Here is a 25,006-nt window from a genome sequence, read left to right as displayed (position 1 = left end):
TCTCTCAAAATAGCAAATCAAATGTGTAAACCGCTGGTATCTGCTTCGAAAACCTGCCTTACATTAGGAAAGGATACATAAATGTCTAACCTTCGATGACTTTGTAACTCCAAAACATAAATTATACCAGGACCAGACCTATATTATCCTGTTTTATTGTAATTACTTTTAGATATATAATGAAAACTTCAATTCATTGTGAGAATCTTCAAAAATTATATAGTTTATACCTCTCATATCAAGAAAAAAAACACACAAATTAACATTCAATTGTTACTTATTGTGTAAAAACAATATAGTTTGCTGACACTTTAAGTAGCCAATTCTCTATATTTTTGTTTGAAGAAATACTTTTTAAAGTAATGAAAGACAATGGGTTAGCCTTTTCCCCTTAATATGATTGCTTCCCTATCGTGTTCCCTTCCATTTTATTCCCTACATGTATTCTAACAAAGCTGTAAACATAGTGTACTCGTCTGACATTTCATAAATATCTTACCATGTTGCCATGTGATTGGCATATTTCAACGGATATTTAGCCATTTACCATTGTGTCATTGAGGACTGACCTGCTCTCTCCTTAGCGCATAGTTTGAGTTCTCCTAGCGCCCTATTATAAGCTACAGCAATAAGCATACACATATGTGTAGCTTCTTCCTCTTGTATTCAGAGGATGAAACAAAAACATTACAGGAATGGAATTATCTGGACAAAAATTAAGTATCTGCACACCTTCTGCCAAAATACTGTCAAACAGCCTTCCAAGGAGTATGCAAGCGTGTACCTATTTGTAGGTCCAACAGCAACGTACACAAATACAAGCAATGAGTGAAACGACGAATGCTAAAATATATTTGGTAACATAAAACATACAATACAAACGGTAAAGTAGGAAATCTTAAAGTGTATATATGCTCAAAGAAGTTTTACAAATGTATATACTCCATGTAACCATTACCTAGACCAACACTGTCAGTGCCTAGAAGCCCTTTGCATGTTCCCTTCAGTCATTACTCCTTAACAAAGGGAGTCACCATTCTGACTTCTACTGCCACAGATTACCTTTGCCTGCTTGTCATTTATATAAAGGGAATCACACAGTATGTTCCCTTTTGTGTTTGGCTGTTCTCACTGAACATTATGTTTGTGATACTGATTCATCCATGCTCTGCATTTAGCAATAGTAGCCCATTCTCTTTTCATTGTTGTAATCAATGGAATGAATATAACCAAAATTATCTGTTCTATATAGATATATTTGAGGTATTTCTAGGTTTTTTTTTTGGGGGGGGGTGGCTGTTACAAATTATACTGCCATTAATATTTTTGTATGTGTCTTTTGGCAAGCATATAGGATTGCTAGATCACACGTTCACTTTGTAGATACTGCAAAACAATTTTTAATGGTAGTTGTACTAATTTACATTCCTGCTGGCAGAGTATGAATGAAAACATAGTCATTTGATATTTCATAAAACTTTTTATTATTGATTTCTAAGTTAATTATACTGTAGTCACAAAAAACTCTGAATGATTTCAATTGTTTAGAATTTGTTGAGACTTACACTTTATGCTCAGGATACATTGAATGTTCCATGCATACTTGAAAAGAAAGTGCATTTACTGAGTGTCACATTCAATGTATGTCACACAGTTCGTATCTGATAATTATGTTGTTCAAGTCTTCCGTCCTTACTATCTTTTTGACTTGTTTATTCTATCAGATTGAGAAAAGTGTGCTCAAGCATCCGACTAAAACTAGATTTGTCTATCTCTACTTTTACTCCATATATTTTTATATATTTTTAAGCTTTGTTTTTAGATTCATATAGTTTTACATTCTGGATAGATTGGACACCTTTGTAATCATGAGATGTCCCATGTTATCTCCAGTAATGCTTCTTGCTTTAAACTCTGTATGTTACTCCAGCTTTCTTGAGTTCTGTTTGTGTAGCATATTTTCCTATCCTTGGACTATCGAACTTCTGGTGTCTTTATACTTAACCTGTGTCTCTCATAAAGACCACAGAGTAAGATTTTTGCACTCTTTGGTATTCACCAGAGAGAAATAAAAGCATATGCCTACACATAAATTTGTACGCACATGTTCCTAGAAGTTTTATTTGTAATAGCCCAAAACTAGAAACAACACAAATATCAACAAGTAAATGGATAAATAAATTATGCTACGGCCACACAATGGAATACTATATAGTGATAAAAAGGAATGTGTTTTTTTTTTTAAAGGGACTATTGATACATGCAGCAACCCAGATGAATTTATGATGACTATGCAGAGTTAAAGAAGATAGACAAAAAGAGTATATAGCTTATAACTCCATGTATATAAAATGCATATTAACCTATAACAGAAAGCAGATCAATGGTTGCAAGGGAAGCAGGGGAGCAGACAGGGACAAAAGAGGAGGAAGGAAGGAAGGAAGGAAATACTGAGACGCACAAGATAACTCTCAATGATGGATATGTTCACCCTAACTGGCCATTAACAAGTGAATAAACTGCTTTCATCTCAAACGGAATACCTACCAACAATACAAAAATTTTTTTTTAATTAAAAAAAAAAAGAAGTAACTAACACATGTAATATCATGAACAAATCTCAAACACTTGGGAGTCAAAGAGGCCAGACAAAAAGGAATATATAGTCTAAGATTTCATTGAGATGAACTTCCACAACTGGCAAAACTGATCTATGACAGAAATCAGACCAGTAGTCTTTGGCACAGGGATCATAAGACACATGAGAACTTTCCAGGGTAACTAGAAATATTCTAAATCTTGTATGATTTTATTACATGTAAATTACACCTCAATAAAATTGATTTAAATTAAAACCATATTTAGCAATCAACATAAAAACAATTTTTTTAAAGTCAACTCTGTTCACACCCACTAGGATGGCTATAATCCAAAACACAGACAATAACAAGTATTGGCAAGGATGTAGAAATAAGACCCACATACACTGCTAATGGGAATATAAAAGGATACAGTCGCTTTGGGAAACAGTTTGGTCACTCAAAAAGTTACACAGTTACCATATGACCCACCAATTCCACTGGCAATATATCCACAAAAAAACTTTTACACAAATGTTCATAGCAGCATTATTCATAATAGCCAAAAAGCACAAACAATACCAAATGTGATCAGCTAATGAATAAACAGAAGGCCCTATGTGTACACACTGGAATATTATTTGGCAATAAAAAAGAATGAAGTATTGACACAGGCTATACCATGGAGGAACCTCGAAAACATGTTAAATGAAAGAAGCCAGACTCAAAAAGCCGCATATTTCATGAGTCTATTTATATGAAATGGCTAGAATAAGCAAATCTATGAAGACAGGAAAGGGATTAGTGGTTGCCAGTGACTGGGGTAACAGGAGAATGCAGAGTGGCAGGGTTTATTTTGGAGTAACGAAAATGTTTCAGGATTAGTGGTGATGGCTGCACAACCTTGTGAATATACTGAAAAACACTGAATTGCACACTTTAAAATAGTAAACTTTATGGTATGTGAATTAGATGCAAATTTAAAATTCAATACATATTTTTAAAAAATTCCAAAAGGCCAGCTGCAATTAGAAAAATTTGAGGGTTTAAATTAAGCATCATAATTTGCACAACATTGTTGCTACATGAGATATACAGCAATTAAACCTTTTCCTTCTCCAGAGTTCATAAAACAGCACACAGACACAAACACACTTCTAGAAATGCCATCTCTCTCTGACAGATGTCCAGAAATGACATCTATCGTAGACACCACACACCAAAGAAACATGAAGAACATATACATTTACAAGCTTTCCTTCAAGAGCCCAGAATTCATTTCCCCTTACCTCCATTGCCTCCTGTGCGATCTCTGGCATGTGTGACTGAGGGACCAGCTGGACGAGCCCTGTAATTAATTCCGCTGTACTGCCTTGGGTTTCAGGCCCCTGTTTCCTTGGATTCTGCAAGGAAAAAAAAGCAAGCTTCAATTTTAAAAAAATGTATCTATCACCTAACAGGGGCCAGAGAGAAAAGGGAATGGAGAGTGAATGCTGATGGGTACACTAAGCTTCTTTTTAGGGTTATGACAATGTTCTAGAAATGTTCTAGAATTAGATAGTGGTAATGCTGCAGAATCTTGTAAAAGTAGTAAAACCAGTAAATTGTACACTTTAAAATAGTGAATTTAATGGTGTGTGTATATCTCGATAAAATAATTGGGGAATTTTTTAAAAGTCAGAACTGCTTTTGTTAAGGAGTCGCTTAATCTACATCTATGCTGTTCCTTCATGTGAATAATGTCCAGAGAAAATTCTGATTAAAAGAAAACAAAAACTAAGTATTAGCTTTTTAATTAAGAAATTATACCTTATATATAAGGAGCAGGTAATTTTTTTCACCAACACTACACTGGCTAAATACTACACCTCTGGTTTGGAGCTTACTGGTTTTAATCTTACAAATGACTGCACTCAAGGGCAAAGAACAGGCCCGGTCTAGTAGAAAGGACCGCCCTAGGCCATCCAAGGCTGGAATCCACACCTCCAGATACCCACACTGCAGTCTGCTTCATTGTGGAAAAACGTCGGGTACGAAGCAAAGCACATCCACGGGGTACATAAATGCACATGTCTACCTTAAGAGACTAAAATGCTTCCTGTAGCTTGGATGCATCTATTTACACTTCACGAACATATGGCTCATTTAAGTGAGACCAATACAACCTGTGTCCCTATTTTATTTTGCTAACTAGATTCTTTCCCGCCATAATGATTAAGGTAAGCCCTCATCCCGGAGTATAATTCACAACTGTTAGCCTACTTTATAAAATTTATATTCATTCACAAATAACTCAGTAACATTTATTGAATACCAAAGACACAACAAGTTGAAAAGATGTGTTTCTGGGGCACCTGGGTGGCTCAGTCAGTTGAGCATCCAACTCTTGATTTCAGCTCAGGTCATGATCTCATGGTTTGTGAGACTGAGCCCCACATTGGGCTCTGCACTGAGTATGGAGCCTGCTTGGGTGTCTGTCAATCTGTCTCTCTCTCTGTCTCTCTCTCTCTGTCTCTCTCTCTCTCTCTCCCCCCTCCCCTGTGCATGCATGCACACTCTCTCTCTCAAAATAAATAAATAAATATTTTTTAAAAAGTGTTTCCTACCCTCTTGGAACATGTAATCTGGTGGGAAAAACAAACATCAATAAAATAACCAGGCCAACAACTGTAAAACTGCAAATGAGATAAGAACTAGGAAGCTACAAGCTGCTATGAGCACCGTGATAGAGAAATGTGGCACAATTTCATGGAGGCTTCCTTAGGGCAGTGATCACAGCTCAAAATTAGCAGGAATTACTATTGTAAAGAGGAAAGAGAAGTGTATCATAAGCAGAAGAAACAGCAGGGGCAGGTATGAAGGAATGTGGTAAGATGGAATGAACAGACCATCATGACTACAGAAAAAAGAAAGAAAAATATAATGCTAGATGTGGCAGAAGGGGCAGGTAGGAGTCAGACTCTGCATGCCCCTGTAGGTCTCTTTGGAGACCAAAAGGTCTTTATTCCAAGAGCAATTTCAACTAACACATTTTAAGCTGGACAAAAGGCATGATAAGATTTGCTTTTTAAAGAGATCACCAGACCTTTGGTGCAAAGAAATGTTTAGAGGGAGGTAGGAGAGGATGTTAGCTGGACAATTAGAGGAGGCTAGACAACATGAGAGTAATATGGATTAAGGTAGAGATGAAAGATATTAAATTGTGTTACTTTAAAAATACCATGACTGACATCACTTAAGTTACTCCTACATTTCTCCTATTTACTAAGATTTAAATAGAAAATAATTAAGTATACAGTGAATCTACTTTAACTTACCTTTGGTTACTCTGAGAAAAGTTGCCTAACCACTAGATGGCAGCAAAGAGAATAATTTCAATTTTAAATGGACTCTGCTTACTAAATTCCAATCTTGGAAAAGACCAAGTTCTTGTTCTTTGAATAATGGAATACTTAACACTGACGGCACTCGTGACTTTGGTGCATTCTTTACCCTGAACTATAGCCATGCAGAGAGCTGGTCCTCTATTAAATGTATGATGAAATATTACCACAAATAACTTGTGCTACACACAAAGACATGAGGAGAAAGGGGATTTGATTACTTTTACTGTCTCCCTGGTAAGATTTTGTGAAATTTTCCATGCCTAATTCTAACAATTTATTCTACTAGACTCCCAAATTTGGATGGGCTTCTCAAAGAGTTCAAAATATCACAGGCCTTCCTTTGGCATTATTAATCCCTTTAGAAATTCTGTGTGTGTGTCTCTCCCCTCTTATTTCTCTGCAGAAAAAAACACTCATTACACTTTTTTTTCATTGAAGGGGTTCACAGAACTCTTGAAAATACGGACATCAAATTATGAACTCCTATATGTAGTAATTTGAAAGCACCTTAGCACTTATAAAACCTACTGCTAAACAAAACAGCAAGAAATTTTTCTGGATGCTGCTCTCCAGAGACTGGAGAAACTTCAACAAAGCTTAAACATGTTATCCTATGACCTTCACAATACATAACTGTCATACTTGGGGCATTAATAACATTAATATTGATGTCAACTGCATTTTATTATTAATAATAATAATAATAGTTAACATTTATTTAGTGCTTATTATGCATTTATTAAACGTTATTCCTAAAAGCATGAGTGTACTATCTCAAGCTTAACAATCTGAGATAGGTACTATTATTATCATTATGAGAAAACTAAGAGAGGTTAAGTCACCCAAATCACATAAGTAATCTGTCTCTAGAGCCCATGCTTTTAACCACTTCACGTAACTATCACTCATTTACCTGTTAGTTCCCAACTACTGTGTGCCACAGTATTGCCCTCAGGAATGCCATCTGAGGCTGCAAAAGCAGTTAGGATAAAAATTAAGTGCTAACCATACCCATTCCCATCTCCTTCTCCTTCCAATACAGTATTTCCAGGCAAAGCCAGTGATAATAAGTTGATGACAGGAAGAAAGGGAATTAAAAAAAAAAATAAAGGGTTTGGCAATAGCAACTGGATACTTAAAAACCAACTACGACCACGAGAAAGCACTCGGATTTATGGTTGCTTCATTACCTCCACCACCACCCCAGCATAATGTCTAAATAACACAAACCTGGTAACAGAGTAAAGAAAGAAGATCTCACAAAAACATGCTAGTTTAATGACAAGGAAAACTGAGTAAAAGGGTAAGAAATCTGATCTAATTATATTGGTATCAGAGAAATGTAACTTCTAAGTTAGTTTTCTTACAGGTGTCTTAGGTTTCAAGCATGAGCAGAAAGGGTCAGTGAGTGTTATTTAGCTAATAATGATCTCCAAGGTCTTGGCATTTCACTTAAACCAAATTAAGTTATTGTAGTAATTTCAAGACCTCTCGTATAAAATACTTACACAAAGCAAGAGCTTTGGATCCGCATGAATGAGTTTCACCATGGACAGGAGAAGATACTTATAGCTTCTTGTCTCCAGGTCTGTAGGTTTTTCTTTAAATTTAAGGCTTGTTACTTTTTCTTTAAATGTAAGACTCTACAAATAAAAACAAAAACATGTCATCACCTTGTAAGAATCAGATATCAGGTTAACGAAAATAGCTATCTAACTTTTTAAAAATAAATCTATTATTAAAAAGCTTTGAAAAAGCAGACATTTTATACCACAGATGTATGTGTGGTAAGAGTAGAAACATCTGAGTAAGTATAAGGTTAATATTATTAAGCTTAAAAAACAAATGAAAATTGGGACAGTGCCTGGGTGGCTCAGTTGGTTAAGTGACCAACTCTTGATTTCAGCTCAGGTCATGATCCCAGCCAGGGTTGTAGGATCGAGCCCCACATTGGGTTCTGCGCTGAGCAAGAAGCCTGCTAAGGATTCTCTCTCTTTTCCTCTCTCGCCCTCTGGAAGGATTCTCTCTTGCTCTCTCGCCCTCTGTCCCTCTCCCCCGTGCTCTCTCACTCTCTCTAAAATAAAATAAAATTTCTGAGAACAAACTGAGGGTTTATGGGGGGGTAAGAGAGAGGGGAAAGTGGGTGATGGGCATTGAGGAAGGCACTTGGGATGAGCATTGGGTGTTGTATGGAAACCAATTTGTCAATAAATTATATTTTAAAAATAAAAATTAAAAAATTCAATTTAAATAAAAAACAAATGGAAACTATTTTTGTAACATTCATATTATTCTTATATAATGTATTTAATAAAGTTTAAATGAAAATTCCTTAAAATACTAAACACTGTAATATCAAGTTGACTCCTATGTAGAACAATTTTCCAAACTGTAGACACATTAGGGATAAAATATTTAGTCTATAGCTCTCACAAATACATCCTTTGAGCAATTCATTTAACATTTATCCCACACAAATACACACAAATATTTCAGAGAATCTATGACATTAATTTAACTAAGATGCATCATTAATGTACCACAAGAAATGAAAAACCACTGTCAACTCTAAGACACCAAATAAGATGTGTTCCCAATTTCAGAAATGTTAAAAACTAAAGTGCTTCTTAGAATTGATGAAATATGCTATATGGTCGGTCTCTGTACTTAATAGTTCAATGGTAAGTTCTGCTTTTTCCTTCAATGGCATTCCATCTCTCTTGAGTTACAGAATGCATGTATTTTGCCTGAAGAACATTGATAAAACAAAGAAAGAAGCCTTTGACAAAGATAAATCATGAAAAATTTGCTTCAATTACAGAGATACTGCGGTAGATGCTGTGCTGATACCATAATTATGCATGTTACTCAATGAAAAATTCAACAATTATATTCTGGATACAAAACCACCTCTTTCTATTGTTATAAATCATTTCCCCCTTTTCTTTAAAAGGACATAAAATACCTAGTTTTGACACATATGCCTTTATTTATTAATACTTTTAGTTTAAAAATATGTCTAGTTTTAGGTGTATAACATAGTGATTTAATATTTATATACATTACAAAATGGTCACCACAGTAAGTCTAGTTACCATCTGCCACCATAGAAAGTGGTTACGATATTATTGATTATATTCCTTATGCTGTGTATTCCAGCAAGTCTTACTTATTTTATAACTGAAAGTATCTCTTAATCCCCTTCACTTGTTTCGTTGATCACTCCACTGCCGTCCCATCTGCCAACCATCAGTTTGTTCTCTGTACCTATCAGTCTGTTTTGTTTTTTAGATTCCACATACAACTAAAATCATATGATATTTGTCTTTCTCTGACTTATTTCACTTAGCATAATACCCCCTAGGTCCATCCATGTTGTTGCAAATGGCAACATTTCATTCTTTTTTTATGGCTGAATAATATTCCAGAGTGTGTGTGTGTGTGTGTGTGTGTATACACACAACTACATCTTCTTACCCACTCATCTATCAATGGACACTTAGGTTGCTTCCATATCTTGCTATGGCAAATAATGTTACTACAAACATAGCAGTGCATGTCTTTTCAAATCAGTGTTTTGCTTTCTTCAAATAAATACCTAGGAGTGGAGATACTGGACTGTATAATATCTCTATTTTTAATTTTCTGAAAAACCTCCATACCATTTTCCATAGGCTGAACCAATTTACATCGTGACCAACAATGAACAAGGGTTCCCTTTTCTCCACATCCTTGCCAACACCTGTCATTTCTTGTCTTTTTTCTAATCAGTCTGACTAGTGTGAGGTGATATGTCATTGTGGTTCTGATTTGCACTTCCTTGATGTTTAGTGACGTTGAGCATGTTTTCATATGCCTGTTGGGTACCTGTATGGCTTCTTAGGAAAAATCGCAAATATACAGATAACAGGATATTCAGCAGCTATGAACACATAATAAAAATGTCCAAGTAAATAGGCTGTCCTTCAAAGGTAAAAAGCAGAGATGCACATCTGTAACACACAGCCACAATTCTCCACGTCTAAGTGTAAGACGCATTTGTTAGTATGCCTGAGGACACTGAAGGGTTCTGGTCCTCAAAGGGGAAGAACTACTACCTAACATCCACATCAATGCTCAAGAATATCAATATAGAAAGGAAATAGCAAAACTCAGAAATACTGTTTGCTTGCATATTTATATTCCCACAGCAAATATCTTACCAAATGCATTTAATCAATTCTGTTTTTACCGTTTGCTCCCATTAAACTTTATTCTTTCATTCTAAGTCATGCTAACACCTTAGATCAAGGTGATCAACTCTCATGGAACAAATATTTACTAAGATGTAACTAAGTGCAACTGTTCTTCCCTGACACAACCAAGTGCACAGGAACACAGATCAGAGAACAATTAACAGATTTAATAATTATCTTTTACTCGGTAATCATTTTTCTAACAGTAAATAATAGTTTAATTGTGTCATTTCTTCATCTCAGGAATCAGCATATAAATTCTGTTCCAGCACTGACTTGAAAAGGTTAAATAAAGTTTTCAATTCAAATACCTTTTAATTAATGGACATTAGGGGGTTCTATAAAAGGCGGAACAGCATGCTAAAGAAGAAATACATTTTTAACCAGAAATGTAAACAAAAAAAAAATTATCCATCCATTAATTTATTGACCTTCCATCCTGCAGATATTAGTAAGAATCCAACATAGTACACGCACTTTGGCCAAAGAAGAGAAGCAGTCGCGCCCAGGAATAAATTCATTAATCAGAGTATGCAGCTGTCTATTAAGGGCCCAAACCATTTGTCACCTTATTTAAGACTATGACTAAATTACAGGCATGTAAGAGCATATCTCCTTTAGAAGCAAAATGTGCAGTAATCACACATATTTGTGAAAACTCATACAGCTATCATTAATAGGCTACCCAAGTTTTAAAACAGTAAACGATTAGTGCTAAGAAAAATATTTCAAACTTTTAAAAATATTACCAAAGTATAAAATGGAGAAACTATGGCCCATTGTGTGTATGTTAAGGCTAAAGAGTTTAAGTGATGAAGAGCTCAATCTAAGAAAACAATGTAATCTTAGACTATATTATTAGTAGAAACACGATATGCAGACACAGCAGGTTAATGGTATTCTTCAATTATACCACATCTGCAACACTAAAAGCAGATCTTCATATGTCATTTTAATTGGAAAAAAAAAAAATGTTAGCTTGAGTCCTTTCCAGAAGAGAAGCAGAAGAGGAGAGGTTTAAAAGCAAATCAGGAAAGAAATTACTTCACTCATTCAACACATATGCACTAAATGCCTACTACGTGCCAGATAGCGTTCTGGGGGGCCAGGAACCCAGTGCTGGACAAGCCAGATGGAGCTCCTGCTTTGATCAAACTAATGCACTAATGAGGTAAGACAGCTAAAGAACTGGACAGGCACTGGAAAGAATGGCAATTATTCACTAATCATGACTGTCATTCACTAAACATTTTATGTGCCTCAGTTTCCTCAGCGGTAAAAACAGATCAAACAGCACGCGTGCGCACGTGCACACACAAACACACACACACACACGCCCACAAGCTTTTAAAGAAAGCTGAAATAATTAAACCCCTCCCAATTCTAAAATCATATTTAAAAAAAGAAACCTCAGGAGTTCAAGATAACTTTACTGAAATATCTGCAGTGCTGTCCTATGGAAGAAGCAGACACAACATCTGGGGCAATGCAAATGAGGACAATGCACTGAACATATCATGTTAACACAGCGGTTTTCAACTGGGGGCAGTTTTGTCTCCCGAGGGATAACTGGAAATGTCTGGAGACGTTTTTGCTTTTCAAGACCAGCAGCCAGCGGGGTGGTGTTACTAGCATGTAGTGGTAGAGGCTAGAAATGCTGCTGAACATTCTACAGAACACAAGATAGTCCCTTACAACTGTCTCCTACAACATTTAAAAATGCCAACAGTGCCAAGGTTGAGAAACCCTGATGTCACACATTTAAACCACTTATTACAAATTTCCTATGTTTCAGGCTTGAGGGCCACCTGTGGTGAGCTCTTTACTAGAAGTGCTCAAGCGGGGCGCCTGGGTGGCTTGGTCGGTTAAGCGTCCGACTTCGGCTCAGGTCATGATCTCACGGTCTGTGAGTTCGAGCCCCGCGTCAGGCTCTGTGCTGACAGCTCAGAGCCTGGAGCCCGTTTCAGATTCTGTGTCTCCCTCTCTCTCTGCTCCTCCCCTGTTCATGCTCTGTCTCTCTCTGTCTCAAAAATAAATAAACGTTAAAAAAAAAAAAAAAAAAAAAAAAAAGAAGAAGTGCTCAAGCAAGAGCTACAAGACTGGCATCTCTGTGAGGGTAAGTGCCTTGTCTTTTTAGCTCATCACGCTTCCCTGGTGTTAACACTATGCCCGGCAGCTTGTCGGAGAGCTCAGAATTTCCACATTTACTGTCTGACTGTTCACGGCACCAGGTTTAAAAGGGAAAAGATTCACCTTAAAGATCATCTCAATAGTAAAATTTTATTATTCTAAAAAATTATTTCAGATTAAATTTGTTAATTAATTTTCCCGGTAAGAATATCAGGCAGAAAACCCTCCTTCAGCCACTATGTATAACTTCATATACACATATAGTACATATTCATACACATACATACACACAAAATTTCATATATAATGATATGAAAGTAAACAGCTTAAGAATGATTTCACAAATCAAATGTATACTGACACTTTCAGAGAATAATAGGAAATAAAAACTCAATTCTTATCATAGGTGTCCTTGGACCAAAAGAAGTCTAGCTGTGGTTTTTATGAACTTTCAGTACTACAGTATGTTGCTCCTGGAATCAGTTAATAAGTAAGGCTAAGATGTAAAATAACTTCTAAATGTAGGGAACATTTTCAGACTACCAGTCAAATTTTGTCTTTGTTCAAAGGACTAATTTCGTTTCACTTTCTTTCAGTCCTCATGCACAGGAAGTGAAATTGCAGATGGCTGGTAAAGTGGATACTGAAGTTAAAGTGGAAGTGACTATTAACTTTCTACCAGTTTCTACTATTGAAGGCCATTAACTTTCTGCCTGAAGAATTAGAAATTTTAAAAAGTCAAAGTTCTATTTACTATAGGATATCTAGAATGAATGGTTAAACAATTATTTTAAGTCATTTTCCAAGACAACTTGTAAAACGATGTCTAGTTATTTAACATTTAAGTAGCTATTATTTATGTTTACCTCCAATTAACTTAGATTGAAATTTTCGATTTTTTAAAAAATTAAGTACTTGGCATCACAAAAAGTCAACTAAAAATAGTTTGTGTTTTATTTATTTTATTGAATAAAACATAATTTCCATGTTCTTTGGCTATAATTTCTTAGACTAAATAATCCTAAAGTATTCAGTATAGCAAACTTCTCTATTTGAACATCTGAGATAAATAATCCTCAGAAACAACTACTGACAACTGGATAAGAGTGAACTACAATTGTATTGAACCAAAATATTTTATTGACTAAGGAAACTTGGGAAAAGAGGAGAAAGCTATTTAAATTATAAGTGTGAAATGGCTAACTTACCAGAAAAAATTTTTTACCAATTTTTACCAAAAAATGTTTTTCCAATAGGTAAAAACATGCTATGTTTTCATTTGAAATGACATGATGTGACTATAACAGTAACTATACACAGAAAAGTCAAAGAAACCAAGGACTCTTCTGAGGTAGTTACAGTGGATCATACTTACAGCCACAGAAGCCCACTGCCATGCAAAACAGTGACTGGTTGGCATCTGATCATGTGAGCGACAACAGCCAATAAGAATAGAAAATAAGAAGCAGAAGACAAAGCACCACCAATCAATGTCAAGAGTTGCCATGTAGAATACTCTTGCTATACATAAATACCAAGAAATGACTTCTATGATCCTGTAACTGTCTGTTTCAATTGGTTCCATATGAGTTTTAAAATTCCATTTAAGAGTACTAATCTGTTAGAATACCTCATTTGAAAAGACTCTTTTTACTAAGTTTAAACATGAACTTCAATATCAAAGTGCCTATCATTTGCTGAATGATAGCACATTTGCTGAAATATGAAATATTTTATTTTAGATAAAAATGTTTCATTTTATTTCTAATTTCCTATGTGCAGTGTCCAGCATCCAGTGGCAAAAACGGTGTAGAAACATTCACTCTAACCCAGGAGTCAGCTTCCCTACTCATCCCCAAAGATGAAGAGCAAACCAAAATATTTTGATTAGTAAGGAAAAGTTACAGCAAAAAGAAAGTAAGGGGGAAAAAAAAAGGAGAACGAAAGAAAAAGAAATTAAGATTTTTAACAGCATTTTGTGGGAAAATTTCTCTAAGAAAAACAAGTTTGACTCACTGAAATCGTGAAAAACAAACACCATTAGCTAGCATTGCAACAATACTGCAGGATGCAACATATCACCATACTTATAGAAAAGGAAGGACTCATTTGATTTTCTAAAATAATCAAAAAAACAGGAATAGGATAGAGACACTGAAAACGCAATAGGAAGAAGGGGGAATTCAAAATTCACGATTCCTCTTACCGGTGCCATTCGTATTGCTGGGTGTGCTCCACAACCCTGCACTGCTTTATGAAGCGTTTCACCAAACATGTTTCGAAGCTCGACTGAGTGACAATATACAGCATCGATCTTAGGCCACCAATCCAACGCAGACTAGAGAAAAACAGAGACCATAAGAGAAGAAAAGTATAAATATGCATGAGTTACATGCTCTGGTTAACACTGTAGTCTTAGGTTTTAGCCTTCCGTGAAAAATTTTCTAGGACCATGCAAACACACACCATGATTTCCAAAGTCTTCAAATAAGATCTTTAATTCAAACACCGAACCATACATGTATTTTAAAATATAATAATGAACATGAGACAAACTGCCACTTCATGTGCATGGGCATATGAGACTATCTTTTCTCACTGATAAGCCAATGAATCTGAAAAACAAAGAGTCTTTAGAAAGCTAATTCTGTAGCCAATCTTTTTCTTTTTTTTTTTTTAAGTTTAACTTTTACATATTTCAGAAACATATGCATTTATAGTATATATTCTCCCACATAAGAATGCTATTATCAAAGTTTTAAGAAAGATTAGTGGTTCAACACAATGTTGAAGGACTATGCGGCAAACCATCACTTATATGCCTACAAACAACAGTGATTGGTACAACATAAAATTAGTAAATGAGATAAAGCTATTAGTAAACCTATAACCTTAAATTGATATGCAATGATGGTATAATACATGAAAAGACTAATGATTACCACAAGGACAAACTGCTCATAGCTAAATATTGTTTAGATGTAATTATTTTATGTAAATATCTCTGTCAGTTTCGCCCATTTAGCTCTGATTCTAGTTTCTAGTGACTATTTTATTTGAATAGTGTCTAATGTAACTTTAAAATTAATTACTATATTATGGGGATGCCTGGGTGGCTCAGTCAGTTAAGCATCCGACTCTTGATTGCAGCTCAGGTCATGATCTCACAGGTTCGTGAGTTTGAGCCCCACATCCAGCTCCTTGTACTGACAGCGTGAAGCCTGCTTGGGATTCTCTCTCCTCCCCCGCCCTCTCTGCCCCTCCTGTGCATGCCCTCTCTCTCAAATAAACAAACTTAAAAAAAAAAAAAAATTACTGTATTACTAAAATGAAGAAAACTATAAAGTCTATTGGTCAGGAAAAAAATGAATGTTCACTATGTATGGAGATTGTGCAAGCCGTACGGGACCACTTAACACATAGGTTATTACACAGGCATCCAGTTTATGACACTCCCACTGCAGAGGAGACACGTGAATGTGAATTCAGAATGACTGAATTAACACAGGCGGAGGATTTAAGAGCTTCATATCCTAATCCCAGGTTCCTTCTCACTCAAAACTAAGCTCGTTAAATTCTCAACTTTTAATTTCTTCACCCATAATCGTCAGAGTATTTTAGGCAGCAGCATCAAGTTATATCACTTTAACCTACAACTATGGGTTACGAAACTCTATTTACTGGGTAGTAAATTATACAATCAACTTACGACACACAACTTGAATACTGAACTCTATTTAGGAAGGGACCCCAAAGCTGTGAGGGAAGAAATACTACTCTCTTTGGAAAGTACGGTTGATACTGCTATTCCCTCAACCCTCACTCTACATAAGCTCATTCCTACCTAACAAATGATCAAATTTTAGTTTGGTTATATAATGGATTCTTTAAACTCTGGTCAATTCAGTCATTTGACTTGCCCAAGCAATCAATACAGCTTGATCTCCATTTATTTACTAATTTACACAGCTTGTATTAATCGGCTTAAAGAGACAAAGGCTGAATAATCACAAAATGCAATGAGATAAAGGTCCTACTAACTCTCCTGACCCCATAATATCCTGTCAGAAACTAACGAAAGAGAAATGCATCCCATATAACACCTGATCCAAACTACTACATTACTTTAATAGCTGTTGAAATTGTACCATGGTACCAGGTGCATCTTATAAAATAATTGGATTTTAACTCATGATTTAGTGACTTTCATAATATAAAAATGTATTCATTTTAATATAAAAGTTGAAGATACACTTTCAAATTAAATACGCACTAAAAACTAGACATCATGTGGTTGGTAAAAATTATAGTGTTTTACACAGGTACTAAATGTGTCCGTTCTGAAACTAGTCGACGAAAATAGACATTCTTTTTTTTTTTCCTCAAAAACACTACGTTTATTGCCAAACAAATGGCAATACTTTTACAAGTACATAGTATGAGCAAACTATGACAATTCTTCAAGAGATTGCTTAAATAAATTTTCAAATGTGTTGGAGAGAACAACTTATCCAGCCTCTTGGTAGGAAGAGGTCCTGTCATTCTCAGTACGGGAGCTACCCATAAGGAAACTACAACAAACTGCCATAAGGGACAAAACAGAGTGAATACTAAGTACCATACTAGCCACAGCATGTTCCGCTGATGGCTAAGATACCTGGGTCAGATATGTGTATTACTATTTCTTTAGTTTCCCAATTATAACAACATACCTAACTTAACCCAAAGGAAGCCAGTAAGGATTCAGTACGTAACACAGATCTTATAACTGTAATTCATCTCTTACAGCATGCCATAATAAAAAAGTGACCGTACTAGAAGTACCATATTTGAAGCTGACAAATGTTTACAGTATGATAAAATTCAAATAGTGAACAGGCTTGCAGATTTCTTAAGAAGAAACAGTAGAAGATCTTAGACCTAAACACTGTACTTGTGAACGGAGTATGAGTATGTTTCACAGAAGGGAAAAAAAAAAAAAAAACCCAACTACAAACCATTACCACTTCTACATAACCCTCAAAAACGTATCAGTAAAACTTTTATCTTACTCGAGAATGTGATAATAAGAAACAAAATCTGTGAATTTGGCTAAAGAACCATGGAAGGCAGGAACTTATGAGGTGTATTGAACCAAGAATCATTGAAAAGGAAATTTTATACTATGAATAAATTTAAGATTAGGAGTCCAAATATCTCAGAAAAACTTCATGTGATTTCAAGACAAAGTTATTTCCATAACTGTCTTCAGTGAGACTCTGTAATAGTCAATTCCATAAATTTGCATATTTACTTTACAAATAGTCCTTTTCAGTCAGAAAGTACTTCAGATTCAGTATCTATTAGCCTCAAACCACAGGAAGGAGAAAAAACAAAAACAAAAACACCAACCCTAACAAGAAACAATTTATCAAACATCCTATAATAAGATAAAGTACCCATTGTCTACAGTATACCTTTAGAAGATACTTTATAGACTCAAATTTACGCTTTTGGCAGGTTACTCGTTAAAGGTCGAGTTAGTCGATACAGGTTTTTCATTTCGTACAGACGTGACCTCCGATACAGACACACCGTGCCCTCACACATGCAGTACCCAGTGGAGCACAGAAGGACGCACGACCACTTCACCGTGTACATGGAGGCATGCACGAAGTACCACTCCAGGCATGCTTTAAACCCACAAAGGAGCAGCCCAGCCACTTACAGCAGTGCCAAGTCCATGCTTGAAAGTGCTCTATGTATTCGATTGTAGACAAAAATATTTCACAATTAAAGTAACTAGCCACAAAGAATCAAAAAAGTATACACTTGGGTTTATTAAATCAAGTTGTAAGCATTTATGTAAAACCGTCCACTCTAATAAATGGAGTGTGTTTAGTATTATAAGTCAAAGGAGAAAAATAATAATATTTTAATTCTGAATTACACATAAACCTGAGGGGGGGGGGAAGTCATCTCTTTTTTTCTTAAATGACCCTGAAAGTAAACATTAAGGATACAATGTCTTGCTCATTACCCTGGCAAAAGTAAAGTAAAAATTTTGTAAGTTTTTAATACAAACATACCTTATCTGCAATCAGATTCATTAAAGTTTCCCTTCGGGGATAAATAGCATTTCACGTTATTTACGCCTATCATTTAATCCAATGATACTCAAGTGAGGAACATATCATTCCCTCAAGGCGTTTCAGTTGCCCACAATGTCTGGGGGTGGGAGGAGGGAAGAGGCCCAACGGTATTTAATGAAATGAGGATGAGGGATACTAGGTGTCTGGCCATGCACAAGATAGTCCTGCACAGCAAGGAATTGCCCTGCCCAGAATGCTAGCGCCCATGGAGAAAATGAAACGTGTCACTAGTCAGCTCTATTGACAGTTATTCTTGCCCTGCAGGGATGGATAAAAGCAAAGAAAGTGGGCAGAATTTCATTTAGCTCAACGCATCCAAGGCAAATAAATGTGGGGAGGTACTCTTAATTCATCAGCGATACACTCTTAAAGTGGAATTTGCCTATAAAGAGGACAAATATACCTAAGTTATCAGTGATTAACGTTCTTTTTGAGGGAGAAAAAATGTGGCCAATTTACACATAACTATGACTATCCATAAATGGATAAAAGTAGAGCTATGGTAAATAACACTTGAGAACCTTCAAAATATTATTTTCATAATCAGAAAAAAAGCATTTTTTAACTTCATGGTCCAAATCTGATAAGGTTTCATCATCCTTCTACTTAATGTACCCACATCAGAGTCCAAAGTTTCACAAGTATCTCTTAATGAACTTGCTTATTTTGTCTGATATGCTTTTGTATCATGTCAATACCTCTATTTAAGTGTGTTAATATTTCACGTGTTTAAGGAAGACTAAAAAGTACAATCAAATATTATCTCACCATTCTAAATGTACCATACTGGCCTACAACATATTGTTAGTTACTGCTTTTAACTTAAATGGTAAGGTGACAAGTCAGAACATATCAAATGCTGGGGAAAGGCTAGAAATATTAAAATAATATGTAAAGAGTTTGGGGATGTGGGGCACCTGGGGGGCTCAGTCGGTTGAGCGTCAAGCTCTTGGTTTCGGCTCAGGTCATGATCTCATGGTTCGTGGGTTGGGGCCCAGCATTGGGTTCTGCGCTGGCAGGGCGGAGCCTGCTTGGGATTCTCTCCCAGCTCTCTCTCTGCCCCACCCCCCAACATATCTAAGGAAATAAATAAACTAAAAAAAAAAAACAGTTTGGGGATGAAAATGTTCAATTATATTCTCAGTGGCACTGTTCTCAAGGGCTTTTGATGCAAATAAAATATTTCAGGTTTAATCTTTCCAAAGGATCCTATTAACTCCACCTTCCTCAATAAAGGAAGGCCAAATTGAATATGAAACTAAATATGAAAAATACAACTGTATATCAATTACTAGATATAATCACCTGTGAGAAATCTTCCTATACCATATATCTAAGTTCAAAACCTTTTGTAAACCAAGAATGTCTTTCTTGTAAAGAAATAAAGGAAGAAAAAAATTTTAAGTAATTTAGCAATACCTTTTGGACTTACATTGGTGATGATTCGATGGAGTGAATTTACCAGCACATAGTGAAATGTAGAAGGGGAATTCTGAGCCAGGCAGATCTACAGGGGAAAAGAAAAAAAATCATATATTATTTCTAAGAGAAAAATATCCTGTAGCACAAATGAGAATAAAAGAAACAGAAAAAAAGTTTTTAAAAAGCAGAATACATTCTTAAGGTCTTAAAATTAATATTAATGTATAATATTGAGAAATACCAATTCATCTTCATAGTCTTTTCATATTTATAAAGAAAGGATCAACAGCATCAGTAAGCATAACTGGATAAAAACCAATGTTCTCACCTTAAAGTGTTGGTTGTTGTGAGGGCTTATACGAAAGCAAGAGACAAGGCAGTCAATCATCAGATCCACATCTGCGGGCTGACTGCCTCTTGAGAATGGCTTACTTGGATTAAAAAGCAGGTTCTATAAAAATCCCGAGAGAAAACAAAAGCCTTTAAACAGTCATGCAGTATTTTTTTTTTTTTTTTACTAGTATTTAATAGTATCAACACAGCATCCACGCAGAGGGCAATAACATTCAGTTGCCAGAAGAAGTAGAAAACACTAACGTTGTGGTTCATTGGTGATAAAATGCTTGCTGTACCATGTTTGGTTCCTTTCAGGCCCTCATTTCTACGTTATTGTAAAACCAAGTCTGAATGTTTATGATAACTTAAGAAAACTGGCTAATTCTGTGTTTTCGTCAAATTCTAAGCCACTTTATTTAGTCTGAGTAACCCAAAAACAACAAAAGCAGGTCCTCCGAAGGTATCATCAAAGAAGATTCAGAACTTCGGTGTTAGCGATGATCTCTGACAACTATCTAGCATAATAATACTAATATTGGAAGTTTATTTTTCCTTAGGTATTCTTAAAGTTTGTAGTAGAGAAGTAAAAAGCAAATTACCTTAAGATCAACCACCATGGACTGGACTAGGAGGAAAATGACAGAGTTGTCTTCCCAGTTGATATAAGTACTTGCTTTGCACAGTTTGACACAGGCTATTGCAGCACTCTCCGTCAGCTGCCTGCTTCCTCCATGGCCGGCAAGTGCTTTCCGCAGGCTGTCCAGAAACAACTTCTACAGAATTCAAATACAGAAACGAGACAATATGCCAAGTTTCTAACATTTCAGATTTGTCTCATAATATAGCCAATGATCAGCCTCTAAAAATCATATTCTAAAACCACATACTTGATATTTCCAATTTTTTATTTCAAAATTTAGGTAGTTGTCATCACTGACATGTTTCTCAAATCCCCAGAATCAGAATCTGTTCTTCACTTTCTTGGTTGTATTATTTAAAAAAAATTTTTCTTTTACATTTATTTATTTTTGAGAAAGAGTGAGACAAAGCGTGAGCAGGGGAGGGGGAGAGAGAGAAGGAGACAGACTCTGAAGCAGGCTCCAGGCTCTGAGCGGTCAGCACAGAGCCTGACGCGGGGCTCGAACCCACGAACCGTGAGATCATGACCTGAGCCGAAGTTGGACGCTCAAGCGACTGAGCCACTCAGGTGCCCCTCTTGGTTGAATTATTAAAGGACTTAAGAAACAGTCCTTCCCAAACATGGTAGTTGACTTCTCAACCCTGAATTCAGCTGATCATATTCTCTTTCAAAATATTTCTAAATATTATACTACCTTAGTCATGGTCCATGCCAAACTGTCGATCCTTTTCTGAAACTCCAGACAATATTCAACCTTCAACCTTCTAAGGATATACCAATATTGCTCTACATTCTGTTCCTCACAAAAAGTTGTCCATTCTTGTGATCTCAAGCCCTCTTTGCAGCTCATCAACACATTTCTCCCTCTGCCCTTCTCCTAAATGAAAACCTCACATCTCCACTTACATGAATTCTCAAATATAACATGTCAAAAGCTAAACTGATCAAACAGCAGAATATATATTCTTCTCCAGTTCACATGAACAATATCCTCGATAGACCATATGTTAGGCTACAAGAAAGGTTTTAACAAATTTAAAGAGATTGAAATCATATGAAATATTTTTTTCTGATCACAATGAAACTAGAAATCAACAGTAGAAAGAAAACTGGAAAGTTCACAGATATATGAAAATTAAACACCAATGGTCAAGGAAAAAAAACACAGATTAGAAAACATCTTGAAACAGATCAAAGTGAAAACACAACACACCAAAAATGGGATGCAGTGGAAGCAGCGCTAAGAGGAAAATTTATAGTTGGAAATGCTCACATTAAAAAGAAGAAAGCTCTCAGGGCATCTGGGTGGCTCAGTTAAACATCAGACTCCTGATTTCAGCTTAGGTCATGATCTCATGGTTTGTGAGTTCAAGCCCCGCATGGAATTCTCTCTCTCCTCTCTCTCTCTGCCCCTCCCCTGCTCACTCTCTCTCTCTCCCCCTCTCTAAAGAAATAATCTTTTTTTTTTTAATGTTGGTTCTTTGAATGGTTCAAGAAATTTGAGAGACCTTTATCTAGACTGATTAAGAAAAAAGACTGAAGACCTAAATTACCAAAACCCAGAATTAAAAGTGAGAACGCTACTGTTTGTTTGCTTTTATTTATTTATTTTGAGAAAGAGAGAGAGAGAGTGCAAGCAGGGAAGGGCCAGAGAGAGGGAAAGACCGAATCCCAAATAGGCTCTGTGCTGTCAGTGCAGAGCCCGATGCAGGGCTCAAACTCATAAGCCATAGATCATGACCTGAATGGGAGAAAACATGTGCAAATCATACATCTGATATGGGATTACAACATGTAAACAACTCCAACAGCTCAACAACAAAAAATAAACAGTTCAATTTAAAAATGGGCAAAGAACTTTAATAGACACCTTCTCCAAAGAAATACAAATGGCCAATAAGCTTATGAAAAGATGCTCAACATGGTTAGTCCATTAGAAAGATGAAAATCAGGGGGCCTGGCTGCTTCAGTCAGAAGAGCATCCAACTATTAATCTTGGGGTCAGGAGTTCAAGCCCCACATTGAGTGTAGAGATTACTTACATAAACTTTTTTTAAAAACTTAAGAAAATGCAAATCAAAATCACAATGAAATACCACTGCACACAAGAAATTTCTAGGATATAAGCAAAATGTGGTATACATACACACGCACACACACACACACACACACGAATATTTACTCAGCCATAATAACTAATGAAATTCGGATAATGCTACAAAACATTATGTTAAATGACATAGGTCAGACGTAAAAGGACAAATATTGTATGATTCCACTTATATGAGGTACCTAAAATAGGCAATTCCAAGAGACCAAAAGTAGAATAGAGGTTACCAGGGACTAATGAGGAGGAGGGGATGAGGAGTTATTGTTTAACATACAGAATCTAAGAGGACCATAAAAAGTTCACGAATAGATAATGGTGATGGTTGCAAAACACTGTGAGTGTACTTGATGCCATTTAATTGCACACTTAAAGACAGTTAAAAGGATAAATTTTGGGTTATTTTACCAGAATATAAATAAAATTTTTAAAAGCTAAACTCCTATTTATTTTGACCTAGCTCCCACTTTAGACTTTCCTTTTATCAACCAAAAACACTACTTTGCATATCTCACCTTTAGCCCTAAACTTTGGACTTTTCCTCATTGCCTAAAGAATAAAGTTTAAACCCAAACTGGCTCACAGTATCTTCCAGATTATTCACATCTGCCTTTCATCCTCATTTCTTATCACTGCCTGCATGAATTTTCCATCTTCAAGGCTAAGCAACTTTTCTGAACATACCTTTAACATTTGTACACAATCCATTTTCTTGATCACCCTGGCCTGAACAACTCTGTATCTCTTTCTCTTTTCTAAGTTCTATTCTTATTTCAAGCTCAACTAAGGTTCCACACTCCTTCTCGCAGCACATATAGCCACATTATTCTCCTAGTGGACAGGTACTCTTTAAATGCAGCTCTTCACCCATAAAGAAATAACTGGGAATTCTAGGGAGACAGCAGTCTAAGCCATCCTTGACTCCCTCTGTCTTCCCTAATTCCTTCATTCCTTGGTTCCTGGGGATATAAATGTATTTCTCAGGCTCTCTTGCAGTTAAATATGGCCATGTGACTGAGTTCTACCCAATGGAATGTGAATGAAAGTGTGATGTTTCCAGGCCTGGCCCATCAAAATCCTCAGGATGATTTCCCATGTTTTCCCTTCTGGCTAGCAGAACAGAAGCAACTTCCATAGAAGCTATGTTTTAAAGATGGCAGTCTTTGCGGTGCAAGGTCCTAAGAAACCACAAAAAGGAGGGCCGTCCCACAGAGCTATTTAGATCAGCAGCTCATTAGCGCTTCATAAGTATAATAAAGTTCTATTGTGGCGAGCCATTATACTACCTTCCCTAATACAGTAAAAAAAAACAATAAAATAGTAATAACAAAAATTATAAACTGAAAAACAGAACCACTTTGCATATAGTTTGCAGTCAACAATGTGTAAATAAAAGCCCAATCCAGTCTGCTAAGGGTTCTATTTGTTGTTTATTCTTTGCTTGCTTTATAATAAAGACCTAGGCGTGATTACCAACGATTAGGAGGAGTTCTGCCACGCTAACAGAGCATACTGCTACTTGAGGGCTAGGGGAGCTCAGACAGCTAAACTAAGCATTTCCCCCAGCATATTCACAGGGGACTTTCAAGCCCCTACAGCAGTTCTCGAGAACTACAGATCAGTTGTTAAGTGCAGTTTTAAACATTTACATTAAATTCTGTACCCTAAAAAATGATATACATTCTACTCTGATGACCACAGGACACTTTTAAAGCAAATACGTACCACCATTTTCTAACCACAATTAAATTTTTTTAAATCTCAAAAAAAACTAACAATTTAGAACAATAAAACATTCTTCTAAATCAAATGTGGTATCATTCAGTAAGAGACTAATAGACAGTCTCATAAATTAATAAGAGACTAGTAAAAAAAAAAAGGGGGGGGGGGGAGGGGGAATCAACAGACATGCAAAAGAAAACATGCAAATGACCTAGAAACAGAAATGATCCTGAACCTCACTAATGCAATGAATAAAATGAGATGCTCTTTTTTACCTCCTTAAAGACTGAAAAACAAGTAGTCTAGGTGAGGATGCAG

The 25,006-nt window shown here is 35.9% G+C and overlaps 1 protein-coding gene across 9 annotated transcripts in view; it reads right to left on the bottom strand.

Moving 5' to 3' along the window:
- NF1 (neurofibromin 1) overlaps positions 1-25,006 on the bottom strand; it is a 317,585-nt gene that overhangs the window by 146,935 nt on the left and 145,644 nt on the right. For all 9 annotated transcript variants that reach the window (XR_006196423.1, XM_042915411.1, XM_042915410.1 and 6 more), the window contains exons 9-14: positions 20,819-20,992; positions 20,212-20,334; positions 19,894-19,968; positions 14,537-14,668; positions 7,474-7,608; positions 3,869-3,982 (exon numbers count right to left, since the gene is read on the bottom strand). Coding sequence is in view for 8 of the 9 variants with exons in the window: in XM_042915411.1 (XP_042771345.1) it covers positions 3,869-3,982; positions 7,474-7,608; positions 14,537-14,668; positions 19,894-19,968; positions 20,212-20,334; positions 20,819-20,992 (753 nt within the window). In the remaining variant the exon portion in view is untranslated. The remainder of the gene's footprint in view (positions 1-3,868; positions 3,983-7,473; positions 7,609-14,536; positions 14,669-19,893; positions 19,969-20,211; positions 20,335-20,818; positions 20,993-25,006) is intronic.

Source organism: Panthera leo, chromosome E1 (assembly GCF_018350215.1).
Source record: "Panthera leo isolate Ple1 chromosome E1, P.leo_Ple1_pat1.1, whole genome shotgun sequence".
NCBI classification, from domain to species: domain Eukaryota; kingdom Metazoa; phylum Chordata; class Mammalia; order Carnivora; family Felidae; genus Panthera; species Panthera leo.
This window is presented reverse-complemented; position numbering and strand designations above follow the sequence as displayed.